This window comes from Coffea eugenioides, chromosome 11 (genome assembly GCF_003713205.1).
Source record: "Coffea eugenioides isolate CCC68of chromosome 11, Ceug_1.0, whole genome shotgun sequence".
In the NCBI taxonomy this organism is placed as follows: domain Eukaryota; kingdom Viridiplantae; phylum Streptophyta; class Magnoliopsida; order Gentianales; family Rubiaceae; genus Coffea; species Coffea eugenioides.
The window spans coordinates 47,989,211-48,009,336 of NC_040045.1; the positions used below are offsets into that span (position 1 = coordinate 47,989,211).

Genomic DNA, 20,126 nt, shown 5'->3' on the forward strand with positions numbered 1-20,126 from the left:
GTTTGATGAGTTCGATCTCTAACATGAGTTTTTATAACTTGTGTTGAATTTGAGTAGTATAATAATTGAGCTCGATTGCACCTTTAAATAAATAAGAGTCGTCAAAATGCTTAACAATAGTAGTGTGTTATTGGAGACGTGCACAAAAGAAATGAACCATGTGATGTGATCCATTATTAAGCTAACTTCCCAAGAATCACCAGAAATGAATCACATGGACATGGTTGGGTTGCTTTGGGCTAGACCCTGCCTTTTTGTAGTACATCTTTTTCCAAATAAACAAATGCACGATAATTATTGCGCATAACGCGTGATAATCCATCAATTTTTTTTTTGGGCAAATTATCCAATTGGCCCTTTAACTCTTTGTCTAGGTAAAATTAAGCCCCTCATCTATTTTTTGCTGACTTTAAGCCCTCGAACTTGTAAAATGGGAAATCCATGGCCCTTTTAGCCAGTTTCTCCGGTTTTGCAACCGGATGACCAATTCACACGAACGCCATGTGCTTCTTTCAAGGGCATTTTTGTCCTCATATTCTAAGCAAAAAGGGCACACATAATCCACCGAAGGAAGCTGGAAAAGTGCTCATTTTTAGTCAAAAAGAGAGAGAAAATAAAAGGGGAAATTGCTGATCACCTACCCCCTTGCCCCATGCCGTAGAATATCAAACAAAAGAAAACGCAAAAAGATGGGAATTTTTAGATAAAAAATAATTTTCGAAAAAAAGGTGTTTCCTTTCTCACTTTTATTCCTCCTACTCTCCCCACCCCGCTGAAATAGAATGGCTGAGACGACGTTGCTTCAACTACTCAGACTCCACCAGGACGATGACGGCCTAGACGACGTCATTGAAGAAGTAGATTTTTCTCATCATCAAACCCATCCCCACCGCCATCATCTCGATCCCTACTGGTCTTCCGATTTCGATGCTATTGGTTGATCCCCCAGCGACATCGTGTCAGAGCCCGAATCGGTTGTCACCAGCGCTGATCTTTTCGACCGCGAGAATCAGGTGAATTTCGTTATGGACCTCTTGCACCAACGAGTTGAGCAGTCCCAATTGTCCTCCACAACCTGTGTGGTGATTGACCCGGAGATTTCCGATGCTGACCCGAATTTCGGGATTCATGAAGGAAACGACGGAATGGAGCCGACCCATTTGGATCTTGATCTGAATCTAGGGTTTCTCGGAGAGCCCACTTCGACAAATGTGGAAAATTCAGGGTTCGTAGCTGAAAATTTTGAGGGTGGGGACCATTTTGTAACCGGGTTGCGAGTCGTGGATATCGGGTCGGAATCGGATTCTGATATAAACCATGACGTTGAGATTGATTTTAGTGCTGACGATGATGATATAAGTGAGGGTGATGATGATCCAAGCCTTAGGCTCTGTTGGGATTCTTTTCAGATTGAGGATCATAGAGAAGTTAATGAGGATTTTGAGTGGGAGGAAGTGGATGAAGGAGTTGATGAGAGAGAGGTTCTGAGCATGTTTCTGGATGATGATGACATGCCGGTGATGGCCCGGGAGGAGAGTGCAGATGTATCTAGGAATTTGGACTGGGAGGTTTTGTTAGATGTGCAGAATTTGGAAGCAATCCCCGAGAATGTGACAGAGACGGCCATGGGATTGCGTGGGGGTTGCGCAGGGAAGAGTAAGGGAGGTGAGGGAAATCAAATAGAAAGGTGGACTATGTGTGCCCTTTTTGCTTAGAATATGAGGACAAAAATGCCCTTGAAAGAAGCACATGGCGTTCGTGTGAATTGGTCATCCGGTTGCAAAACCGGAGAAACTGGCTAAAAGGGCCACGGATTTCCCATTTTACAAGTTCGAGGGTTTAAAGTCAGCAAAAAATAGATGAGGGGCTTAATTTTACCTAGACAAAGAGTTAAAGGGCCAATTAGATAATTTGCCCTTTTTTTTTCTATCTTTAAGCTCTGAAGTTCTCCCCCCGCATTTATAAGCAGCGTTGGCCTATTGTGTTTCTGCTGTTATTGATACTACTATTTTCTTACAAAGCCTGCCCCGTATAAGTTTTCTGGTAAATCAAATTACATTAGTTTTTATTTACTCAAAATCCATATCTTTTTGGATTTTAGAAATTTCTGTATAACAAGTGAAAAGTGTTCAATTTGTTATATTTTCAGACATTCGGATTTTTTTGTTATCATCTGTTCATGTTTGTTCCCAAAATTGGTGGTTTTGGCAAGTTACTTTTCAACCCTCTACTGATGTCACGTGGTTCTCCCAGTGCACACATCATGGAGCATTTAAAATTGTACCAGTTTTACGTGCAAAACTTTGTGATCAATTATAATATTCTAAAATAACAAGGACAGTTGGTCATCATAAAAAAATTTAAATCTTGGTAGAGTAGGTGGTCAAGGTTCAAATGTTGAACTCCTATCAATATACAATTATACGTGGCTTCTTCTAAATTCATACGAATGCATAGTGTGCCGTTGGGTCACTTACTCTAAGTGTAGGTTAAAGTAGGAATAGATTAGATTAGATGTTACCATATAATAAAAAAAATTAAAATATTCTAAAACTCTTGACATAAAAAATTTGTAATAGTCAGTGCACTTGTCTGGCGCATACAAGTTCAGTTTGACTCTCCTCATTCTTCTTAGAAATATTCACTTGTTTTCAATTGATCATATTTATTTGTTTTGTTCTACCTAATTAGCGGAGTTAGTAGAATCAGTGGAGTCAATGGAGTAGTTAGTGGAATTAATGAAGTAGCTAGTGGAATTAGTGGAATAGTTAATGAAATTGTTTTGATCTCTATAAATAAAACAATTTCATGTTATGAGTTGTATATCAACTTTACAAAGAAATAAAGCCTAGTTCTTTACTTTTTCTTATTCCCTCCGTCCCACTTTGATAGTCACGTTTTCCTTTTTCGTCTGTCCCAAATTGTAGTCTATTTTTCAATTGAAAAATGTAGTTGTATTTTAATGTTCCTAAAATGTAGTTGTATTCAATGTAAGTTGTTGTTACTAAAAACCTACCCCATCTAATGAGAGTTGATTCTTTTTTTTACCATCAATTCAAGTTCCCATAAAGTTGTACTCTAATTAATGTGAGGGTATTTTAGAAAAATATCCACCTATATTGATTGTTCCAACAAAGTTCTTTTTATTAAACTGTGTGAAAAAAGAATCAGAAATATTAAAGTGGGACAGAGGGAATATTATTTTTCTCAGTAACTGTATCAATCCCGGTAGGTTAGAAACGAAAGAATCCTAGGGAACGCCGTTGTGGAGAGCTCAGGCTACATAGAAAAGTAGGCCATTATTTTGGACAAGGAGTGATTAACAAGGAATAATTCATTCCGTGCATGGTGGTGGGCCTTCGCTCTCAGTCAGTGAATCCAACGTAAATTGTCGCAGCCCCAATTATTTGCAAGCAACCCGCAAGTGGTGTAGGTTGGATGAGAAGCAGATCAACTACTATATTACTCCCTCCGTCCCATTTTAATAGTCCTGTTTTTCTTTTTCATCCGTCTCAAATTATAGTATAGTTTCCAATTGAAAAATGTAATTGTATTTTAATTTTTTTAAAATACCCTTATTCAATGTAAGTTATTGTTACTATAAACCTACTCAATTTAATGAGAGTTGATTCTTTTTTTTTATCATCAATTCAAGTTTCCATAAAGTTATATTCTAATTAATGTGAGGGTACTTTAGAAAAATAGTTACCTAAATTGATTGTTCTAACAAAGTTAACTATTTTTTCTTAAACTGTGTAAAAAAATAATCAGAACTATCAAAGTGAGACGGAGGGAATATGTTTTGGGTGACAATAAATTACTAATAATCTGTACTTTCTCTAGGAGTTGCCTAGTTGTCGTAGAAAAAATGCAATCATTAAAGATCCACACCAAAATAAATAAATAAATAAATAAAGTTTGTTCTTTGTAATCATTTCTCCAAAAGGGTTCCGTCTTGAAGAGGGAGACGATAAAAAATTCCCTCTTCCTTTTCATTTCCCCTTTTTTGGTGTGTACATGACTGGCAGAATATTAATTTTCCTTCACAATTAATTTTTCAACTTTGAAATTGAAAGCGGAGAAGACCTATGAATCTCTCCTGACCGTTGGATCGATCCAGTGGTCGTTGTAAATCGTTCTAAATTGCCTTTGACTTGTAATTTCAGCTCGTCTGAGGAGAACCTCTTAATACAAACTTTTGGGAACTTTTTTTTTTTTTTTTGGGTTTCAACGAATTTTAATAGTAAGTAATTAATAAAAGAAGAAACCTGCTTAGACAGATAAAAGGATCAATTTTCTTTCTTTCTTCACAGCACAGCTTTAAGAAGTACGAAACGAATGCAGAGCTAGAATAGCCCTTTTGGAAATTTTACAGAAAATAGATCTTAAAGAACAAAAATGTCGGGCCAGAGGAATAATTCCTACACGGTATACAAACTGTGGTGCGATGCCGATCTAGCTATCGCGTTCTCCAAGGTAGGAATAAAATCAAAATGAAAAGAAAAGAAAACAGGATTGGTTGCGGACTCCCCCCCGATCCCGATCCCGATCCCGATCCCGATCCCGCAGGTCCTTAGGCATGGAAGCTCTGATAAAACAAAGTTGTTTCAATCAAATCCAGTAAACAAACAGCCATAGACAGTTTTCCGGAACTGGCAACTCTGCTTAACCGGTAACCTTCTCCAGCGAACTTGGTATACTTTTCCACCATGTATAGAGTATATCTGTATATGTAAGCATGCTTCTGTGGTTGTGTTTGTGTGCTGCAAAATGCCTATCCACTGTTTGAAGTAATTTCTGACTAGGAATGCATTGTTATTAAACCACAACGATGGACTCTGATTTCTTCTGCTGGTATAGAATTGTTCTATTGGTTCAAATATTTTGTACCTTAGTCACAGCAAAATGAGTGAAATTGTATGATTTTATAGTATTATCTCCATCCCCAAGCGGCCAAAATTCTCGTCATCTCAAGCATTTATAACTCTATCCTTTGATAAGTCTCACTCATTGTGCTCAACTGAAAAACAAAAAGACAAAAGGAAAGACAGCTCTTATTCATGGATATTTGTTTGAAATTTGGAAATCCTATTTCATTTCCAAATGAGACGGAACATTTATAGATTAAAACAGATAAGACCAATACCAATTATTCACGATTTTGTAATTGCTTTTGCCTCTCTTTCACCTGGTGGCATATGCCCTATATGCATATGTGTACCATTTGTTGTTACCTTGCGAGCAGAATCTTGAGAAAATTTTATGCTACTTACTGCTTCACTTTCAAGCATGAAAACATGATAGTTTGGGTTAATGATTTGATTATCTCAGTCGAGAAGACCCAGGAAAGTATGTATATTATCTAGATGGAAGTTTAATTGCATCGAACGTAAATAAGACATGGAAGACTTTTATCCGCTTTGATCTGCTGCTGTAGAGGTTTGTCTACTCTGTTATGCTGCCTAATTTATTTGGCCCAAGATGTTTATCTCCAGCTTTGCTCCATTTAATTTCTACGAACAAAAATTTGGAAACTAATTCAAGGTGATGAATTATCTGCAGTTTTGCTTGAAGCTTGGTAAAGTTGATCATAATCCATGATGAATTATCTGCTGGGTTGGGGAATGGAGTTGTTTTCCTTTTGTATGTATTGAATTCCATTGTGATGTCTGGTTGAGAATTTTATCTGGTCACTAAAGCATGAGAATTACTTCTTGTCTATTTTCCAGTTTTATTGTACTTTCGATGTTTGTGGACAGAAGATGTGATGTCAAATTGATTGCTGAACTTTGATTTTTCTCCGTACTTTCTGCTAATGATATCTGCAACTTGTTTCTGAAACTGTTCTGTCAAGCTCGGATTCGGAGGAGTTATTGGACACCTTTCCAGATAATCAAGTGGCAACATGGCATCTAGGCGGCAGATTCGCTACAGTCGTCTTGCTGATGACGAAAATTATGGTTATGATGATGGGACAAGGCACAATGACCCTCGGTTTGACTATTTTCCAAAATCCCGTGATAAAATCCCATGGAAATCCATTGCCCTTGCTCTTTTTCTACTACTTCTCGGATGCCTACTCCTCTTGCTTGCGTGCTTCATCTTTACTGGTCATATGGGAGGAGAGCTATCGCAAGCATACAGCCTCCTTGGATTGGGGATCCTCGCCTTCCTTCCCGGTATGTGAGACGTTGTTTTTGCAGTCATCTATGTCTAATGGCTTTTTTATGTCTGTGTGTCTTCTTGTGGATGATGCACTTCATTTTCGTCCTAGTAATACAAGGAATTATATAAATCTTGATCGGGCTACACATTCTGCTCTAGAAGCCGAGGAAGTATAACTAATTCATGTCTACATTTGGCTGCAGGATTTTATGAAACTCGAATTGCATATTATTCCTGGAGAGGCGCCCAAGGATACTGCTTTACATCTATACCTGATTACTGAATCTTCTGCTGTCCTGAATGTTCAGAGTTGGAGCTTGCTGAAACTTTATTGTCAGTACCTGTTGTCTATAAATCTACTTTACAGAAATGATTCAGTTTCTCTGTGTTGATTATTTAGCTCAGTCATGCTGAGCACTTATTCTTAAAGCCTTCGGCGAAGACTTCTATCAGTTTTATCAAATCGTTTGATTAAAAATTTGGAAATCACACAGTTTCAATGTACTCCTCTTTAAACTTATAAAGTCGAAAGGACTCCGATTCCAGAACAAGACCTACAATCTAAAGGCAGAAGAAGGTAGAAGAAAGCAGCAGGAAACCTCTTGTAGCCTGAATGAGATCTTATTTGTGGATGAATGGAAAGGTTCTTTTATCAAATTTTCTCCTTTTGTGACACAGACATTTCCTTTGAGGGCGCAAGTTCAAAGTGCCTAATCGTCCTTTATATATATATATATATATATCTGTTAAGGAAGTCTAAAGTTAAACTTTGGGTTAATTTTGTACTAATTTAGGGGGGTAGCTGAAACATTCCCCCTTATTGCACCGTTTGGATTCACTGTTTTTAAGAGTGTTTTTGAAAAATTTTACTGTAGCAGTGTATATGAAAAATTTTTATTATAAATTTTTTTTGAAATATTTGATATATTGTATGGATGAGATGTTTTTTGAGTTATTGTATATTATTATAGCATTGTATTTGAAAAACTTATTTTTGAACATATAATTGTGCTAAGAGGGTCCATGATCCCATCTTCCGTCACCGTTAAACTTGAAACAAAATGCTGAGATCTGGTTCATGAAACTCGAAAATTAAAAGTTAAATTACTTTTTTTTTGTCTATAAGAATAACATTTGTATAATTTATTCTAATCTAATCTATGCAGAGATGGGAAATTCCGTTGGAGGAAGCCACAATTAAGTGGTAATGTGAGAGGCAAGGGTTGAACCTTTGACTTCTCACCCTCGTACCAACAGCCTCTAAAAGTTAAACTACAAGGTAACCAGAACTATGATCGATGACTTGTGCAAATTTGTTTAAACTGAAAATTTTGTAATTCAAAAGTTAGATCTCAAGCCACATTGTAAAACCATAAAAAATGATTTTTTTAAAAAAAGAGCAAGGAATCGAAAGTGGTTTGTTTCAAGTATCGTAGATTAGAGGCTAAAATAAATTTTCATTCTCAGAAACAAAAGATTCATACAATTCAGATTTGGTGGAAATATGGAATGTGAGTGAGTCTTTTACTCTGTTAGTTTTGCTTAATAACATAAATTAAAACGGTAAAAAGATGAAGAGAAACAAAAATCCGCTATACCGAACACAAATAAAAGTCAAAAGAACTATAGGGAAACAGTTAAGTGCTGTTGGTTTAGTTGCAGGACCGCTACCGGGCGGCAAAGCAGTTAAGTGTTACTAAATTGTTCGTTAATAGCTGGCACTATCGGACACCGGACGATAACTGTCTGTTGGAGCCTCATAGTTCGAACACGTCTTACGTTGTTGTTGTTGTTGACTCGTGTCAATAAAGAACTCGGCTTTGCTGCCGCAGAGATTCGAATACAGTACCATACTACTGTCACTAGTACTAAGTACTATTTTGTATTTCCTCGTCCAACCACCTACTCAGGATTTTTCTAATCAGCATGCTGGGGAGAGCCTTACCTGCTTACGGTTGATTTGTTTAATTGCTCTATTTTTATCATGGCACTCCATGAATTGATTTATTTTCTTCCCTTCTAATTATAACATTGCTCCGTTTCCTTTCAAGGGTATTATGAATTTTGCCTCCACGATTATGTGTAATGAATCTCCCGTTTCACTTTTTATCACGTTATTATTTTCTCTTCGTAAACATCATATTTTAATTCTTTTTTAATTTTCATAAAATCCAATAACTATCAACATAGTAAAAAATAAATATAATAGTCTCGAAAAATAGTATGTAATAGAAAATAAAAAAAGACAGCAAAAACTTCATGAAAAATTGTGAGTTTATTAAATTTTGTGTATTACTGAATTAATAATTATTGAATCTTAAAAAAATAAAAAAAATTAAAATATGATATTCATCAAGAAGAAATAGCAATATAATAAAAAATACGGCAGAGAGTGAAATAAGAAGTGGGGTAGGATATGTATTGCAAATGGCGTTTACCATTTTCTTGGAATGTGTCTAGGTTTTTTATGAAATTGTCTATATCTAAACCTAACTTCAAATAAAGTCAATAAATTTATATCCAAGTCCACTAAATCTCATCAAGAGAATTTGATCGGGCAAAAAAAAAAAAAACTTTCCATCAATATTTAAAGTTTGGACAAAGATATTGTACACGTAGAATTGCGTCAACATACTAACATTTATGGACCCTAAATGACGGTAACACTGCAAATCTATGAGGTGCCAAAATGAAAAACTTTGTTGAGTGAAACAAAAAAAAGGGAAAGAAGGAAAGAAACCACGTCGGTTATTCCAATGGTAACTAGTAGCAGTAGTATTATTTCTACCCAAGAAAAGAAAACAGAGAAACTACACTAGTACTTATATTCAATCGGAGTAATTAACGAGATTCCTATATCACTCCAAGCGATATTGGTAATTACCAAGAAAAAAAAAAAGAAAGAAAGAAATCCAATTAAAGCCGTAGATCATGATCGTATCCACCAAGAAATTAGCAACAGTCTCCAATCAAACCAATCAAAGATTCGATTGAAGAAAAAGAAAAAAATAATAAAAGCCAGGAAAAACGAAACGAATATAGCTGACTCAGTAAAACAGATAGCAAGAGAGAGGAAAAGGAGGCAACGTCGAGATTTTTTTTTTTTTTTTTTTTTCTGTTTGGGAGTCATCCTCCCCACAATTAAGCTCCTCAATCATAGGGGATTTAACAGCGTACCGCCACCATGTCTGAGGAACTCTTGGGTCTGAGATAAACGTCGGGCAGCAGCTACTGAGTCATCACTGCTTGAGAATTACCATAACTGAGGAACGATGAAATCCTCCTTCCCACGTAATTACTATAAATAAAAAGTTTCCTTTTCTTCTGGGAGAGTGGAGGAAGCATTTATTTAACGGCACACTCGAACACTTGTTCCCCCGAGTTCGACATTCGCAATTTGCAGCTCTCCTTGCTCACGCTTGAGATTCTAGTGTGAGTTTTCTTTCTCTGTTTACGAAATTGTTTCTCTCCGTAGGCAAAACAATTTCATTGTACTTTTTTTTCAAAATTATCAGAGTAGATTAGAGTTTTGTCGATTTTGCATTTTCAGTAATTATTCCTTTTTTTCCCTTCGTTTTACATGTTAATTTTTGCCAGAATTTCTGCCGAAGCGCTTCTCTGCTTTTCTCAGTTTCGCTGCTGTGAGCTTCTGGCTTTTTAATTTCTATTTGTATTTATACATGTATGTGACACGTTGAAAGTTTTGTTCTTTTGAATTGGGCGGGCGATGATTTTGTCTTGCTTGTTCACAATGTGTGGATCTATGGAAGGTAGGGTTTTCAATTTGAATGTGGATATCATGCTGAAAGTATTGATTTTTGAATACCAAGGTTTAGGTGTTCTTATAATTCGTCCCTCGTAAAGTCTAGATTTTTTATTTTTTGGTGTATGGGGTATTCAAACTGAATTAGATTGTAAATATGCTGACGGTTTTGTAGTATTTGTTGTACTGACAAATTTTGCTCATCTTTGTTAACCTTTTGCTGGGGATATTGTGGAACATACAATTATTGAAGAAGGAAAGGCTGGCAGAGATAAAAGGGAAAAGGATGAATTCTGTTAACGTTACTTAATTTTAGAATTGAAGTTGGAACTTCTGAGATGTAGGGAGAAGTGATTATTCTATCTTTTTTGCTTAAGGGCAATTCATAACTTGTGTTTGGGCATTTTTAAATAACTTTGTTTCTATCCTATGAAATAAATATTTTTCCAAAGTAAAGGATTTTTTTTCATGATGGCCCTTATTTGACTGTGCAATTTGTTTCATGATGAAATAAAAGATTGTGCAATTTTTTCCTTTTTAAGAAAGTATTGCTATCTAGGATTATGTTCCTGTAAGATAACGTATTTCTCTTGCTTTTGTACTGCATAAATTATATGTGCGCTGCTATGATGTTTGTAAAGCTTGCACTTCCATTTTTTGACTTTTGTGGTTACCCATATAGGAAATGGATGGACCTGCTGTTCATGGGAGTGGTAGTGCAGATTCATTCTTTCGTAACTATAAGCTTGGAAAAACTCTTGGAATTGGTTCTTTTGGGAAAGTGAAAATTGCTGAGCATGCATTAACAGGGCACAAAGTTGCTGTGAAGATTCTTAACCGCAAGAAGATAAAGAACATGGAAATGGAAGAAAAAGGTTAAACCACATGGACATTGTTTTTATGTCCTATTTTTCTGCAGGGTACATATGACTGTGGGATGTCACTTTCTGAACCAAATTAGCTTGGAAATATTCTTATTTGATTGGAGATATTTGCCTCCCTCTTTTAGGATGCCTTGCTATTATGTGCAAAATATGGTCATTTAAACTGAAATTGGTTGTTTGCTTTATTAGTTTAATTGATAGTTGGAGGTTTCTCCTCCAATTATCAAGAATAATATATTAAAGTTTAGATCTTGGCAAAACTCTAATCATCATTATCCTCTGCATTATATTTGTTCTTTTAGTACCGAATTCATGTATGTGACATCTAGTCTCTTTCTAAAGGTTTTTTTGATGACCAGATCTCTTGTTATCAAAGACAGCAGTTTGTTTTAGTGTCTTTTAAATCTTTCTTCTCTAAATCCCATTATAAAGCATTTACTGTCATTTGTAATTTAACTTAGGGTGCTTTGTTTCTGGATTCAGACTCTCACATCATGCATGTTATTGATGGTTTTGCAGTTAGAAGAGAGATCATGATATTGAGACTGTTTATGCACCCTCATATCATTCGCCTTTATGAGGTTATAGAGACCCCAACAGATATTTTTGTTGTGATGGAGTATGTCAAATCTGGTGAGCTTTTTGATCACATTGTTGAAAAGGGTAGGTTGCAGGAGGATGAAGCTCGAAGATTTTTTCAGCAGGTAAAGAATCTGGCATGATTTATGTTGTATAGATACATTTTACATTAGAGATAGTAGTTCTTACTGCGTTGTTATAGAAAATTTCGAGTTTCAAAATTCTGCCATAAAATTATGGTGGAACACGGAGATTACTCTTTCAAATTTGCCTGTGGAAAAGCCTTATGCAATTATTGGTTTTTTGTTGTTTATTAATGTGAATCATCTTACTTTCTGAAAGCAGATAATTTCTGGGGTGGAGTACTGCCACAGAAATATGGTGGCTCATCGGGATCTTAAGCCTGAAAATTTGCTTCTGGATTCCAACAAAAATGTGAAGATTGCTGATTTCGGCTTAAGCAATGTCATGCACGATGGTCATTTTCTGAAGACCAGTTGTGGAAGTCCAAACTATGCTGCTCCAGAGGTATAGCTGGGTGCATGAGGTTTTGGTGGCTCGAAACAGATTTTTACATAAACGCTCCAAAATTTCCAAGCCTTTGGTTTCTATTCTGAGCAATGTTTTTGTTCCAACAGTGGAATTAGAAACCTGATGTTTATCATGTATCTAGGTTATATCAGGGAAATTATATTCTGGGCCCGAGGTAGATGTATGGAGCTGTGGTGTTATTCTATATGCACTTCTCTGTGGAACCCTGCCATTTGATGATGAAAATATTCCTAACCTCTTTAAGAAAATAAAGGTGAGTTGCAACTGTTTTTGCAATTTTTACTAGCAAGAAGAAGAGAAAGTGTGTTTATATCATTGTAATTTTCTTTGAAATTACTATTCAGGGTGGAATATACACTCTTCCCAGCCATTTGTCTCCTGGTGCAAGAGATTTGATTCCAAGGATGCTAATAGTTGACCCTATTAAGCGAATCACCATTCCTGATATACGATTACACCCTTGGTTCCAAGCTCATTTGCCACGCTATTTGGCTGTGCCTCCACCAGATACAAGCCAACAAGCTAAAAAGGTTAGGTGGTGGCATGACTTGCAAATGCTCATAGCTTTTCTATATTCTCCTTTTACTTGTGAATTCATGTTACTATTGATGACTGACTACTTATATTGTTTGTGTTTAACAATCTAAAATGCATGCTGAAATGAATTAGGAGGATGCAGGTTGTTGGTCAATCATTCAACAATGCCAAACTGTTCTTGTTGGTTAGGAGAATGATTTGAGCATTGCAACATACGTTGCAAAAGGACATCTGATAGTTTTCTTTGTTTTCAACACTCCTTTGTGTATATGCTTATTTGTTTGGAGAAATTACAATTTGCAGAATATTGCCTTTTCTACTCTTGATCGATTAACTTGTACTTCGTTTTGCAATTAATTCCCTTATAAAGTACACTTCAGATATTAAAGGAAGACCCATATTTCGATTATTCATATTTAAATTTGTCTTCTTGTAATCATTCAGTTTTTTGTATGAGATAGAATTAGGTTGTTCCATTAATAAAAAATCTTAAAGTCTTTTTTGAGCATATTGCAAGTCAGTGACTCCTTCTTCTTCAGTCCATTGACATGGTTTCTGCCATTCTTAATTCTCTATCAATTTCTTTTGTACCTGGGTTCCTCACTTTAGTGATATTAATTCCAATTCATCTCAGTGATTAGTTTTTGTAATCCTTCAAGTGCAGATCGATGAAGAGATTCTGCTTGAAGTGGTTAAAAAGGGATTTGACAGGGAAAGCCTCATTGATTCTCTCTGCAAGAGGGTCCAAAATGAGGTATTTTCTTTTCTTTTTTTTGTTACTCTTTCTCTCTCTCTCTCTCTCTCTCCAAATTTGACGACGTGGGGTTGGTTAAAGGTGCAGTTATGTTTTCTGAACTTTTCAGGGAACTGTTACATACTATTTGCTGTTAGACAATCGTTTCCGTGCTTCCAGTGGTTACCTTGGAGCTGAATTTGAGGAGTCAATGGTGCGTTAATTTTCATATTGATGGCAATAGTTACTCTAGTTGTCTAGTTTACTTGTAATAAGATCTATTTTATCGATATCTATATCATAAATAAAGCTTAAGCCCGCTTATGGTTTTACTCTTTTTGTCACCTTTTGCAAATGTCTACTTTATCCCTCGTATGTCTACTCTATCCCTCATAATCTATCACAAACAAAAACCATCTCCGAAATTCGTCAAGGCGTTCCAAGTAATGAGAATATTTTGAGTTGATAATTTTCTTTTTATAATAAACTGGCACAACCAATGGACCGTGCCTGAACCAGCTTTAGTATGTAAGAAGGTAAAAATGTGATCAAACAATCTCAGATTCCACGTCACAGGTTAGATCTTTGAAGATCTTTATCAACCTTTTTATACCAGTTGATCTGACCTGACTAAAGCTTTCATTTGTTTCTAGGAAACGGGATTTAACCAAATGCAATCAAATGAAGCTGTAGCTTCACCACGCATAACAGGAATTATGGATTACCAACAGATTGGTTTGAGACAGTGTCTGTATGACAGAAAGTGGGCTCTGGGACTTCAGGTTAATCTTAGTTGAGTGCTTGCAACAGTTATTTTCAAAAGTTGCTAAATCATTCTCACAACAATTATTGTTCCCCTCTTTTTGACCTTGTCAGTCTCGAGCACATCCTCGTGAGGTTATGACTGAAGTTCTAAGAGCGCTGCAAGAACTTAATGTGTGTTGGAAAAGGATTGGGCACTACAACATGAAATGCAGGTGGAGTCCTGGGATTCCTGGTCAACATGAAGTGATGATCAACAACTCTATGCACAGTAATCATTATTTTGGAGATGATTCTTGTGTCAGAGAAAATGAAGGCGTTGCTAGGGTACCAGCTGTGGTCAAATTTGAGATTCAGGTATTTCTCTTATATCATTTTCTTTGTGAGTGTACAACTTTAGATGCTAATGAGTCCGTTTTTTGAAATAGATTTTTCTAACCAGTGCCCATGCCCGTGCCTGTGACAAACATTACGTTTCTGTATATGGTGCACTAACTTCTATTTGTTTTCCCTCTTGCATTTAGACTTCTCCTATTGAACATCACTCTCGCAAATTAGTAACGCCTGGGGCTCCATGGGCACTGTTTAGACAAACTGCTCTAAAATATGCTAGAAGTTATCCTCCTTCCCCAAACTTCATTGAGTATTCTTCGAATCTAAAACAAGTGATACAAAAAGATAGCTGGGTTTCAGGAAAGTGAAATCCATTGCAGTGTGCGGCTCACCTATGTTATGCTTCTTCAATTCCCTCCAATTACTTATCCAAAAATTTGGTTGAACTGCAATTTGATTGTGATCTGATAATGTTTGTAATTAAACTGCAGCTTTACAAGACTCGTGAGGACAAGTACCTACTTGACCTACAGAGGGTTCAAGGTCCCCAGCTACTCTTTCTGGATCTTTGTGCAGCTTTCCTTACTCAGCTTCGGGTCCTCTGAATTTGAAAAAATCCGTCCTAAAGATCTCTAGACGCTTGTGAAGAAAGTTGATGTACATAAAATTTAGCTACAGCAGCTGAAGTGGGCACAATGTTTTTATCCTAACGTCACAGTAGTTGTTCATCCTTTTCTCTCAAATGTGAATGGTCATGCACAGCCTGTGTTTTTGTGGACGCACTAGGACCTTCGGCCTCTTGCACAACCTCTTTAGTTTTTATTTTCCCTTTCTAATTTGTCACGATGAACCAGTTTATATAATTAGGTTATTTGATGTGCAGAGGCAGATATTGGATAAATATTGATATGATTTAAAATTTCGTCAGCCTTATGCTTCGGTTTTCACCTTCAGATTTCCATGGGTTGCTGCATTTTTTTTTTTTTTTTTTTGCTATTCAAAGAATAGTTGCCTAACAGCTGGGAATACTCGTATCTTGATACTTCCCTCTTTCACCCTGTTTTCTGGGCTTCCACAGGATTAATTGTCCCCATATTTGAGCATCTTCTGCTTCTTTATTTCATCAAAACGGGATTCTTTTCAATGGCTTAACTGTACTTGACAGGTAATCATATCCCACGAAAAAAAGGTATTTAAGTAATCCAAGCTGGATATGAACCGAGCTGTGAGAGTTCATTCACTTTGCCAAATATTGCATTGCAACAAAATGTAGAAGCCTTCCTCGTCAGGAGTCGGGACAAGCCAAAAAGCAGAAGTTGAATCAAGGCGTAGAATTCGAAGTTTGTCTTGGAGTCTTGAAGCCGCACAGACAACTTCTTCTTTCACAATAAAGGAACATATCTTACAATTGAATGGTTTTATAATCTTCAAATGCTTATTCAGATTGATTAGTAAATGGTTGTTGGAGAATATGACTGTGGATGGATTAATAAACCCTGTACCTTATCAAATCGTTTAGGCATAAATATCAAAAGCCAAAAGAAACAGGAAAGAAACCAAACAAGAACTTCATTTTTACGTGCCTCTGTCTTCTACTTTATCGCGGACGGTCTCTTGAAGGACATAAGATTGATTTCATCCATGAAAATTCGTTCAGAAAGGTTCAAGACGTGAATTTGTTGGAAGTACATCGAGTTATGCTGCTTTAACCCAAAAAAAAAAAAAAAAAACAATGTAGAACTGGCATATCTCAAGGAAGGAAGTAAAATCTTAACCGGAAGTCATGTTAAGAGTACAACATAACGGACCTCAGTCTTTCCTGACTGCTAAATCTGGGGAAGGGAAGTTACATGATAGTTCTAGTTTCCTATACCAACTCAGAATTAGCTCGTGATGGATGTATCAGTCAGAATCTGTTTTACCAATTTTTGAATCCTAATTGAGGTAGCTCGAACTTCAAAAGCCAAAGGTCACTAGTTACCCAACTAAGTGACATAGCAGATAGGTGGGAGATCAATAGAGCTCCAGAGCGATAAGTCACCATCAAAGTTTGAAGAAGATGCTCCAGCATCAGCTGGAGTTGCTTCCTCTTCTTGCTTCTTGATGAGTTCAACATTGTCCCCTTGAAGTGTCTCTTGCTGTTCCTGATCTGGAATATTCTTGTTACATGCATTACGGAGTCTAGTCAATTGCTCTGATCTTTCCTGTTGAAGTACACTCACTGATCTCAGCCTCAACTTTAAGCATTCAGTTATCCCATTGAAGGCATAAAGAGAAGCAGAAAACTTCCTCTCATAGTTCATCCTCTTCATCGCCTCGCTCAGCATGGATGGATCGTCTCCATAATCCTCCATCTCCACAGGCTGTGATATTTGTCCAGCAATTTCAAAGGGAGAACAGTTATAACAAGATTCTATCTCGTCCACAAAATTGAAATCCACGATCCCGGGATTGACGTTGTTTCCTTCTTCAGCATGTTCCTCTGTTTCATCTTCAGCAGTGCTACCACCCCAGCTCAGGCACTCATGACCGTTGGAAGATTGAACCGTGTCATCCCAGCACTCTAGGTCTAAACTTGGTTCTCTAATCACCTCACAATGATGATCATGTTGGGTCAAGCAATATTCAGAGCTCGAGCTCAAATGAGAATCGCTACTATTATTAGTACTTAAATTACTAGCCGTGGTGCTGGTGGTGGTACCATCTTTTTCAGGGGTATAATCTTCAGGATCATTGAGGAAATCAGTGAATTGAGCATCAGGAAAATCAGATGATTGATCATCAGGAAATTCATGCGACTCCCTTTGCTGCTCATGATCCGATGCTGGAACTGATGAAGCACCAGAAGCAGCAGCAGCAGCAGCGAGAGAATTATTTCTGGCCTTGAGCCTACTCAGAAGAAGATTAGTGATCTTAGAAGGCAGAGCTGGGGTTGCAGAAGATGATGAAGAACAAGGCCAGAAATTTGTGCGAGTATTGGCCCCTCGAAGCAAACAAGCAGCCTCATCATAGGCCCTGGCTGCCTCCTCAGCAGTGTCAAAAGTGCCCAACCACACCCTTATCTTTTGTATGGTGTCTTTTATCTCCGCAACCCATCTCCCTGATGGCCTTTGTCGAACACCAACGAATCTTTTCCGGGCCCGCCGTGCTCCGCCGAATGCAGCAGCAGCTGCAGCTTCCTTCACCATTTCATCCCATGCAACGTTTCCCTCATCACCAGACGATGACGAGGAGGATGAGTTCTTCTCATTATCCATACAATCACCGGCCTTTCTTTTCCTTGCCATCAGTTTTTCTGAGTAGTTCAATTTCTAGCTATCCCAATGTTGGATGGGTAGGTAGCTACGTTTGTCGACTAGACGGTTGATGCTCGTGAATGGGGTCCCTTGGAAGTTTGACAAACAAAGTACACATATTTATACACGTACGACATGAGAACCTGTCAAGGCAAATTGAAGTTTGAAAAGGTCCTTTTTTGCTTGTACACACACCTTTGTTGTTTTAATATTCGGCATCAGATGAAAACATGTGGAGGTTTCTCTTTGATGTTGTAGGCAGAGATATAGAGAGATATTAAGCTAGTATTTTTTGCTCGATTTCAATATGATTCTTTTGGAAATCGAAGCTTTGACCCAGCCAAAGGATCAAGTTTCTGGCTTCCGCTGCTAGCTGTACATGAGGGGCATTTCAATGTCTCGATCGATTATTTTAAGTATATATGAAATGAAACTAACCCGAGTTGGATTTTGGCTTTTTTTGGGGCCTTGATCTCCTTATGTGTGTGCAGCATAGCTACAGCCACCGGTCTACCAATCAGAGAGTTTGGAAAGAAATCACGATTTGCCACTGATTGAATTAATAATAAACCCAAAAGAAGCACAGTAATTCTTCAGTCGTGGAAGGAGAAATAATGCATTGAAGTCATCACTCTGATGAAAAAGACTGATTGTTCCTTGTCATTGTGGATATTTCTAGTACAACATCAACAACCCAAAGCATGGTTCGCCATGGCGGGTCGCGGCCGTGTCGCGGTCTCCGTTGTCCCATATCTATCGCGGTTTATCGATTGAATATCGTGTGATACGCATATTATACCACACAAAAGTTTCCAAAATTTTTGAAAAAATTACTAAAATTAGAAAATACCAAAAAAGATACAATTTAAAAATATATCCGAGTCGACTCCTTGTTGATTCAAAATATCGGCCGATATCATGCATCACGGATTCGAATCGACCAATATCGATCGAGTCAAAGCAAATCGTCACGAATACGATAATATCCGCAATTCGGGAATCGGTATCGTACCAGTCCCCTCAGTTCCGATTACGACTTGACCGATACCAATACGTATCGGCCGATATTGCGAACCATGACCCCAAGATAGATAAATTAGATCAAACAGCCGAAGCCCACGATGGAGCTGCGCTACAAGTGACCGTCTCAATGTATTCATGTTACAGGAATTCCAGTGAGTGAGACTTCACAGTCATTTCTCACGAAGAGAAAAATTTAAGAGCGGGGAAAGAAATTCCCACAACAGTGTTGCAGTACCTAGCTTAGAGTGTCTTTCAAGAAATATTGGATTCGATTAATTGAGATTTACAAGATATCTGAAGGTGCTATAATAATATATATATTAGGTGTTTGATGTGTTTTGAGAGGATAAGAAGACGTTATTTTACAATCTCATTTCACGAACGCAATCGCGCAAAAGGGAAATCAAGAACATCTCCGAAATTTGATAGCTAAATGGCCTCTGAATACGACTAAAGCTTGAAAATATTCGTTTGATTCAGGAAAATATTCCGAGGTCTGTGTTTCTAGATTAATCCCTGAATTCCTTGTTCTCCAACTGGTAGCATATGGTACATTCCATGGAGGCCTACAGCATATTACATATTTCCTGAGTTGGGCGATGACGGTTTAAAGTCGTCGTACCTCTGAGCCATATTTGCCCTTGTCAGCTTCACAGTTAGTTGTTTTTCCGGAGAGCTCAACACTAAATAGTAGTCGTCGTACTAACCACTTTGGATGATTAAAAAATGGAGTGGGAACATCGATCTCGAATTTTGCTACGTTTGTCATTCTTCAGTGAAGCGATTCCTCCAAAGCCACGGACAAGAAGCATGTCCCCAAAACAAAAAAAAAAAAAAAATCTGACGCTGGCAGGCTTCCATATTTATGTCCTTTGTCATGTACTTTTCCAACTTCCTTCTAAGATCCTCAGAACAATCTTCTTCCTTTGCCTTTACTTTATGGTTTGTTTGTAGAATACAAAAACTGCTTTCTCTTCTCATTTCTCAAATGGGCAGCGAGAGACAATGACGTCCCTTGTAGCTTGGCTTCGAGCGGAAACCAGATGGCAGAACAGTCAGTGACTGAGTCCATGCTTTTACATCCTTGAGCATCCAGCCCTTTACATGTCACAACTAAACTACGAAACTGAACAAGGAAAAAAAAAATATATCTAATCTTGAGATCTGGGTCATTCTTTCTTTGTACAAAATACCCATGTTTCTTTAGGGATGACTTAGCTTAAAGAAAACCATTCGTTTATTTCTTCTTCTTCCTCTTGTCTTTTTTTTTTTTTTTCTCTCTTAGTTGGGTAATAAGAAAGTATAAGAACCCGAGACCCGGGAGTAGGAAACAGGAAAAGGACCAGTCTTTACAAGGGGAAAGCTATTACATGTCATTACATGAGCAGGCAACAAGAAGGTATCACGGGCTTCTTGTATTTTAATCGCACAGCAAATGGGCTTGACGCTCGCAGTGCATGTCAAGTTTCCTGTGGTATTGGTATTCAGAGGAAGCAACA

General features: G+C 37.4%; 4 protein-coding genes across 6 annotated transcripts; 3 read left to right on the top strand and 1 right to left on the bottom strand.

Moving 5' to 3' along the window:
• The first annotated feature begins 1,025 nt into the window (after positions 1-1,025).
• Positions 1,026-1,715, top strand: LOC113752788. Its single transcript, XM_027296848.1, has one exon. It carries the CDS (start codon positions 1,026-1,028, stop codon positions 1,713-1,715), a length of 690 nt encoding a protein of 229 aa, XP_027152649.1.
• A 2,577-nt stretch (positions 1,716-4,292) lies between these two features.
• LOC113753544 (transmembrane protein 230-like) lies at positions 4,293-6,822 on the top strand. Of its 3 annotated transcripts, none has more exons than XM_027297724.1 (3): positions 4,293-4,694; positions 5,855-6,179; positions 6,369-6,822. In XM_027297724.1, exons 2-3 carry the CDS (start codon positions 5,906-5,908, stop codon positions 6,446-6,448), a joined length of 354 nt encoding a protein of 117 aa, XP_027153525.1. In that variant the 5' UTR covers positions 4,293-4,694; positions 5,855-5,905; the 3' UTR covers positions 6,449-6,822. The 3 variants fall into 3 exon arrangements, with proteins under 3 accessions (XP_027153525.1, XP_027153523.1, XP_027153524.1); XM_027297722.1 differs by having other exon boundaries at positions 4,294-4,672; XM_027297723.1 differs by lacking the exon at positions 4,293-4,694 and having other exon boundaries at positions 4,704-6,179.
• Positions 6,823-9,253: 2,431 nt separating this feature from the next.
• LOC113753187 (SNF1-related protein kinase catalytic subunit alpha KIN10-like) lies at positions 9,254-15,257 on the top strand. The gene is made up of 11 exons (XM_027297287.1): positions 9,254-9,597; positions 10,611-10,803; positions 11,332-11,516; positions 11,737-11,919; positions 12,065-12,196; positions 12,288-12,473; positions 13,145-13,234; positions 13,344-13,427; positions 13,867-13,995; positions 14,090-14,332; positions 14,800-15,257. The coding sequence occupies exons 2-11, from the start codon at positions 10,614-10,616 to the stop codon at positions 14,911-14,913; spliced, it is 1,536 nt and encodes a 511-aa protein (XP_027153088.1). The 5' UTR covers positions 9,254-9,597; positions 10,611-10,613; the 3' UTR covers positions 14,914-15,257.
• Positions 15,258-16,146: 889 nt separating this feature from the next.
• Positions 16,147-17,595, bottom strand: LOC113752789 (ethylene-responsive transcription factor ERN1-like). Its single transcript, XM_027296849.1, has one exon. It carries the CDS (start codon positions 17,593-17,595, stop codon positions 16,294-16,296), a length of 1,302 nt encoding a protein of 433 aa, XP_027152650.1. The 3' UTR covers positions 16,147-16,293.
• Between the last annotated feature and the right edge of the window lie 2,531 nt (positions 17,596-20,126).

Coding starts and splice junctions, on each gene's coding strand:
- LOC113752788 (XM_027296848.1), top strand. CDS start 1,026: ATGGACCTCTTGCACCAACGAGTTGAGCAGTCCCAATTGTCCTCCACA.
- LOC113753544 (XM_027297724.1), top strand. CDS start 5,906: ATGGCATCTAGGCGGCAGATTCGCTACAGTCGTCTTGCTGATGACGAA. Junction 6,180..6,368: donor GATCCTCGCCTTCCTTCCCG/GTATGTGAGACG, acceptor ATTTGGCTGCAG/GATTTTATGAAACTCGAATT.
- LOC113753187 (XM_027297287.1), top strand. CDS start 10,614: ATGGATGGACCTGCTGTTCATGGGAGTGGTAGTGCAGATTCATTCTTT. Junction 12,197..12,287: donor ACCTCTTTAAGAAAATAAAG/GTGAGTTGCAAC, acceptor ATTACTATTCAG/GGTGGAATATACACTCTTCC. Junction 13,996..14,089: donor AGTGGGCTCTGGGACTTCAG/GTTAATCTTAGT, acceptor TGACCTTGTCAG/TCTCGAGCACATCCTCGTGA.
- LOC113752789 (XM_027296849.1), bottom strand. CDS start 17,595: ATGGCAAGGAAAAGAAAGGCCGGTGATTGTATGGATAATGAGAAGAAC.